This window comes from Colobus angolensis, unplaced genomic scaffold (genome assembly GCF_000951035.1).
Source record: "Colobus angolensis palliatus isolate OR3802 unplaced genomic scaffold, Cang.pa_1.0 Scaffold10, whole genome shotgun sequence".
Taxonomy (NCBI): Eukaryota; Metazoa; Chordata; class Mammalia; order Primates; family Cercopithecidae; genus Colobus; species Colobus angolensis.
In genome coordinates, this window is record NW_012110919.1 from 20,721,003 (window position 1) to 20,727,825 (window position 6,823).

Genomic DNA, 6,823 nt, shown 5'->3' on the forward strand with positions numbered 1-6,823 from the left:
GAGGCTGAGGCAGGAGAATGGCGTAAAACCCGGGAGGCGGAGCTTGCAGTGAGCTGAGATCCGGCCACTGCACTCCAGCCTGGGCGACAGAGCAAGACTCCGTCTCAAAAAAAAAAAAAAAAAAAAACATGTATTGAGTACATGGTTGTCAGGAAAGCAAGTCTGGGTATGTTGTCTAGGTTCATTTTCTGGCTCCGACTTTTGGCAGATTTTGGGCATGGCTTATGACATTTTCCTATGCCTCAGTTTCCTCATCTGTAGAATGGGCATAATAATAGTATTTCATAGGGTCAGAAAGAAGATCAAAAGAAATAGCACAAGTCAAGCGTTTAGAATAGTACCTAACGGTAAATACTTGGTTCCTGTCAGCTGCTGCTATTCCTATTTTTTATGATTATGATCTCGTATCCCCAACCATACTGTAAACTCCAAGTGAAGACAGCATAAGTTAATGCTGGCTCCCTACTATCCCAGGGTTTAGCATCTTGTTATTTCCATGCATTAGACGTGTAATAGATATTACCAAATAGACGAGCTGCTGAAGAATGTTGTTTCCCGTAGAAAGAAGACGTGAGGAGGAAACACATCCGTTTGCACATGGAAGGGGCGCTGACTGCCCGGGACAAGGTCGGGGTTCAGGATTTTGTGCTATTGGACGCATATACCAGCGAATCTGCCTTTGTCGACAACCTCCGCAAGCGTTTCAACGAGAACCTCATATACGTAACGTGATCCATTTCTCAGCTGTTTTTCTAGGGTGGTTGTTTCCTTCTTGCCTTCACAACTTTGATGAGTGTGAATAATATCACTCTATTAGGTTAGACATAAAAGGGAGATACTGAGGCGCCACTCTTAGATGCACTTCGATCCTTTGTGCTAAGACGTTTATGGCTGCCCGTGACAGAGACCCAACTTACACCAGCCTAAGTCACTAAAGGCAATCTGTCCATGTCTGTAACTGTAGGTCCCAGGAGCAGATCTAGGGTTTCAGACGATGTCTGGCGACTCTTTCTCCATCTCTGCTCTGCTTTCTTAGGCATCCATTTCCTTCTCAGGTGCATGGCAGCAAGATGGTTGCCCTTAGATCCGGGCTGTCATTTTATCAGCTTGGGGTTGCCGCTGAGAAGCGAGCCCGTCCTCTGGGGATAAGCTCTAGTAAATGGCCCAAGCTGATGTTGATCAGCTCTGATTGGTCCACTTCGGTCATGTGCCTGTCTCTGAACCAATCCCATGGCTAGAAATGAAGACTATTCTGATTGGCCAGGCTCTTACCAGGCCCGCCCCTGGAGGTGAGGGGTGGAGTCGGAGCCCCAGACGGGGTATACACAGGGAGCTGGGGAAGAGGGTTCCCTGAAGGACTTTGTTGGGAGAAAGGGACAGAGCTACCAAGCAGGCAAAAGTAAAAGCTGTCCAGCATACCCCATGAATGGTCAAGGGTCAAGAATGCAGCACTTACCAAACTCTTCTCAGGTTGATCTTATCACATCTAGTTTTTATTCAAAAGCCAGTTTTTGTTAAATTCCCATTTATCACCACGCTCTGATTTGGTGGTCAATTTTCAGGTAAATTCCTCTAGGGTAAACGTCATAGTGTCCCTGTGTGTGTCATGGGTGTTATTAAAGTTATTTAATTTTTTGAGATTTTATTAGCTTTTGCCAAGAGTAAATTAGACAGAAGCGGTTTAAAAATATTTGTCTTGTAGCTATTTTGTTTGTAATGGTGCCCGTGGCTTAATCTATATATTGAAACCAAGGTTACCAGAAGAAATAAACAAGGTGTTTCTTAGAGTACATATCCTACAGCCTAACTTTCAGAATTATCACCCTTAATTGTAGAAATAGAAAAAAAAAAACTAATTTTATATACAGGAAAAGGAAAAATGACATGGTACAGAGAAGTACAAATGGCATGATAGGATCATCGTGATTAAGCTAAATGTTTCTGATTTGAACTGATAAATTTCAGAAACTGTGTCTTCCACCCTGAATTTCTACTGATTGAAGTAATATGGAATTTTAGTGAAAATTCTTTGCTTCAATTCTATGTTTGATTTTTGCCCTGGAGATTGGAGACATTCGTTAGAATGATTTTGTGTGTAATCTTTTTTTTTTTTATTTGAGATGGGTCTTGCTAAGTTGCCCAGGCTAGTCTTGAACTCCTGGGTTCAAGCACTCCTCCTGCCTCAGCCTCCCATGTAGCTGGGATTACAGGCACACACCACCACACCCAGCTATTTTAGCATAATCTTAATATAGATTTAGTGCGTCCTATATTTGAAACAGCTACACACTGAGAATCTGAGAATATCAGATGTATTTTCCAAGGAGCACATTAATTTGTTTCTATATAAGAGCATGGAGCTCTTTGTTTATTCATAATTGTATTTCAAAAGCCTTATGTTAGTGGTTATATTATACATATAAGTAAGTACCTGAAAAACCTGAATATGAGTAGAGTCTAATGTTGAAATTTGGGAATATAAGTGCCGGTAGCAGGAGTGTTTTGCCCAATTTTAGAAGGTTTGTAGGTATACCCATCCTATTTTCTTGTTTGTTTGTTTGTTTCTGTTTTTTTTTTTTTTTTTTCCTTTTTCATATGGAGTCTCACTTTGTTGCCCAGGCTGGAGTGCAGTAGCCCGATCTTGGCTCACTGCAACCTCCGCCACCCGGGTTCAAGCAATTCTCCTACCTCAGCCTCCCCATTAGCTGAGACTACAGACGCCTACCACCACCCCCAGCTAATTTTTTTGTACTTTTAGTAGAGATGGGGTTTCACCATGTTGGCCAGGCTGGTCTCAAACTCCCGACCTTGGGTGACCCACCTGCCTCAGCCTCCCAGAGTTGTGGGATTACAGGTGTGAGCCACCGCGCTCGGCCCACCCATCCTACTTTCACTGAATGCCAGAGAGACCTTTAAGAACCATGCATCAGGTTACGTGCTCCCCTCTTAAAGTGATCCATTCACGTAATGGTTTAGGGAGGTATTTCTCTTTTTTTGTGTCTTCAACTTTTAACTTCAGGGGTACATGTGCAGGATGTGCAGGTTTGTTACATAGGTAAACATGTGCTGTGGTGGTTTGCTGATCAATCCATCACCTAGGTATTAAGACCAGCACACATTAGCTATTCTTTCTGATGCTCTCTGTCCCCTGCAACAAGCCCCAATGTGTGTTGTTCCCCCTTCCCACAAATGTGTCCATGTGTTCTCATCATTTAGTTCCCACTTATTAGCAAGAACATGCAGTGTTTGGTTTTCTGTTCCTGCATTAGTTTGCTGAGGATAACGGCTTCTACCTTCCTCCATGTAGCAGCAAAGGACATGATCTCGTTCCCTTTTATGACTGCATAGTATTCCATAATGTATATGCACTCTATATTCTTTATTCAGTCTATCATTGATGGGCATTTGGGTTGATTCCATGTCTTTGCTGTTGTGAATAGTGCTGCAGTGAACACACATGTACATGTATCTTTATAATAGAATGATTTATATTTCTTTGGGAATATACCCAGTATTGGGATTACTGGGTCAAATGGTATTTCTGCCTCTAGATCTTTGAGGAATTGCCACACTGTTTTCCACAGTGGTTGAACTAATTTACACTTCCACCAACAGTGTAAAAGCCTTCCTTTTTCTCCACTGCCTTGCCAGCATCTGTTGTTTTTTCACTTTTTAATAATCGCCATTCTGACTGGCATGAGATGATACCTCATTGTGGTTTGGATTTGCCTTTCTCTAATGATCAGTGGTGTTGAGCTTTTTTTCATATGATTGTTGGCTGCATGTATGTCCCCTTTTTGAGAAGTGTCTGTTTATTTCCTTTGCCCACTTTTTAATGGGATTGTTTTTTCTTGTAAATTTGTTTAAATTCCTTGTAGACCGGATATTAGACCTTTGTCAGATGAATAGGTTGCAGAACTTTTCTCCCATTCTGTAGGTTGCCTCTTCACTCTGGTGATAGTTTCTTTTGCTGTGCAGAAGCCCTTTAGTTTAATTAGATCCCATTTGTCAATTTTTGCTTTTGTTGCAATTGCTTTTGGCATTTTTATCATGAAATCTTTGTAGGGCAGGTATTTCATTTCGGTAGGGAAGGGTGGTATCTCTGTCATCTGCAGTATTTGGAATAAAACCCCAATTCCTCATGGGAGCCCACAGAGCCTGGATGATCTGAACCTGCTCCATCTTCAACATCCTCCCTTGCTAGTCTCCATTCTGCCCTTACTCGGACTTCAACTACAATGGTCTCTCGTGCCGCTAGCCTGCCACATGTATTCCTTCAGCCTGAAATGCCCTTCCTGCCCACTTTGTTCATGGCTGGCTCCTCATCCTTCAAGCTCTGCTCAGATGTCACCTCCTTAAAAAAGTCTTCCCGGCAAGGTGCAGTGGCTCACGCCTGTAATCCCAGCACTTTGGGAGGCCAAGGCAGGCAGATCACATGAGGTCAGGAGTTCAAGACCAGTCTGGCCAACATGGTGAAACCCCATCTCTACTAAAAATACAAAATTAGCTGGGTGTGGTGGCACATGCCTGTAATCCCAGCTATGGGAGACTGAGGAGAATCATTTGAACCCAGGAGGCAGAGGTTGCAGTGAGCTGAGATCGAGCCACTGCACTCCAGCCTGGGCAGTAAAGTGAGACTCTGTCTCAAAAAAAAAAAAAAAAAAAGAAGACTTCCCCATGCCTGCTAATATGGCCTGCCTTCATTGTTTATACCCTCGCTACGCTGTGTATACCTTTCTCTTTTTTTATTTTTATTATCATCTTTTTTGAGACGGAGTCTCGCTCTGTCACCCAGGCTGGAGTGCAGTGACACGATCTCGGCTCACTGCAACCTCCACCTCCTGGGTTCAAGAGATTCTCCTGCCTCTGCCTCCCGAGTAGCTGGGACTACAGGCGTGCACCATCACGCCCGGCTAACTTTTTGTATTTTTAGTAGAAATGGGGTTTTACCATGTTAGCCAGGATGGTCTCGATCTCCTCACCTGTGATCCGCCCCCCTCGGTCTCTCAAAGTACTGGGATTACAGGCATGAGCCACCGCACCCAGCCATGTACACCTTTCTTAATACTGATCTCTTCCTGCAGCTGTCTTCATTCCTCAGCTGTTTGTCTGCTGTCTCCCTCATACCCCCGCCCCTACCATGTAAGCTCCCAGCAGAGATCCCGCCTGATTTGTCATTTTAAATCCTCCATGCAGAATGAATACACGGGGATCATCATGTGTGACAGTCTTTTGCACCCCAGAATTCCTCACTTTTGCTTTGGTCCATTTCTCTAGACATATATTGGCACCCTCCTTGTGTCCGTGAATCCATACCAGGAGCTCGGAATCTACACTGTGAGCCAGATGGAACTTTATCAAGGGGTCAATTTCTTTGAACTGCCGCCACATGTGTGAGTAGCATCCACAGGATCATCACCAGAAGGATTTTTATTTTTCCCCTTCCTTTCTCTCCTTCCTTCTCTCTCTCCTTCCTTCTCACCATGCATCTGTCCGTCCATCCATCCATCCACCCACCCATCCGTTCATCCTCCTATCCATCCACCTATCCATCCATTCATTCACCTATCCATCCACCTACCTACCTATCCATCAATATATCCATCCATCCATCTAAATCTTTGATGCATGTTTATTAGGTTCTGTACCTCATTTAAGCCCTTGCCTTCTTGTAAAGTAAGTCTTCCAAAGCAGTAGAAAACTTTAGAAGGTCTTTATGGAATCTCAGCTTAAATATGGAAAAAGGTGGAACCTTTGTGTAACTGCTGAGAAATTTAAGAGTGTGGCTAGAGAGACGTCTTCTCTGGGAAGAGGGTTGCTATAGTGCCGTCCACTGGTGCCTAAGAAGACTGCTCCTTGGTAGAAACCTAACCAGGGCTATGGAAGCTTAATGGGTGCAAATTTCTTCATTTCTCTCCCCTATGTATAACCTATGGTAATAATAATTTGTAGAGGGTGATTATATTTTTAGTACATAACATTTTCTGTTTTATGCAAATTTTTGAAAATACATACTTGCCTGCAGTATGGCCAGAATTTGTTTTTATGTAACACTATAAGCTGACAGGGTAGAATTATTCACCTGAACTCAGATCTCTTGTCTCCAAACACCATTTTCCTTCTTAACATGTAACTGACTCTGTAAAAACAATCTGTTTAGATTTCTCATTTGATTCGGAAGTTAATTAAAAGGGACCGAAATAAAAATTTACGTGTAGTTAGAGTTTACTGGTTAGTTACACATTAATTCAGAGTTTCTAGAGCCATTTCACAGAGGCTAGAAAATATAACCACTTTGATATCAGTTTTCACAAAGTTGAGAACATTTTTAAGTCTTAAAACCTTACTATTTTAAATAATTTCCTTTGTATTTGAAAATAATGTATAACCCATATTATCTGCTAAATATTGCTGTTTGTTTGTCACTATGCCTAATTGGCCAAATTTTCTAATAGTTATTTAACATTCCAAACAACAACTATCAAAAGAAAGGAAAGATGAGCAATTTTTTTCTTGCCCAGGCTTTGCTGAATTTTCTAGTTTTTCTCCCTCTTGACTTCTAGGCTAATATTTAGATTCTGTCTCTGTTGTCTTGGTGACTCAGCTATTCCACTTTCTTTTCTATTTTTTTTTCTTTTTGAGACGGAGTCTTGTTCTGTCGCCCAGGCAGGAGTGCAGTGGTGCTATTTTGGCTCACTGCAAGCTCCACCTCCTGGGTTCATGCCATTCTCCTGCCTCAGCCTCCTGAGTAGCTGGGACTACAGGCGCCCACCACCACACCCGGCTAATTTTTTTTTTGTATTTTTAGTAAAGATGGGGTTTC

The 6,823-nt window shown here is 42.5% G+C and overlaps 1 protein-coding gene across 1 annotated transcript in view; it reads left to right on the forward strand.

Annotated features, from left to right (window-relative positions):
* Positions 1 to 597: 597 nt before the first annotated feature.
* Positions 598 to 6,823, forward strand: part of MYO1H (myosin IH) — a 62,932-nt gene continuing 56,706 nt past the window's right edge. The window contains exons 1-2 of the mRNA XM_011936035.1: positions 598 to 723; positions 5,278 to 5,393. Of these exons, the coding sequence (XP_011791425.1) occupies positions 598 to 723; positions 5,278 to 5,393 (242 nt within the window). The remainder of the gene's footprint in view (positions 724 to 5,277; positions 5,394 to 6,823) is intronic.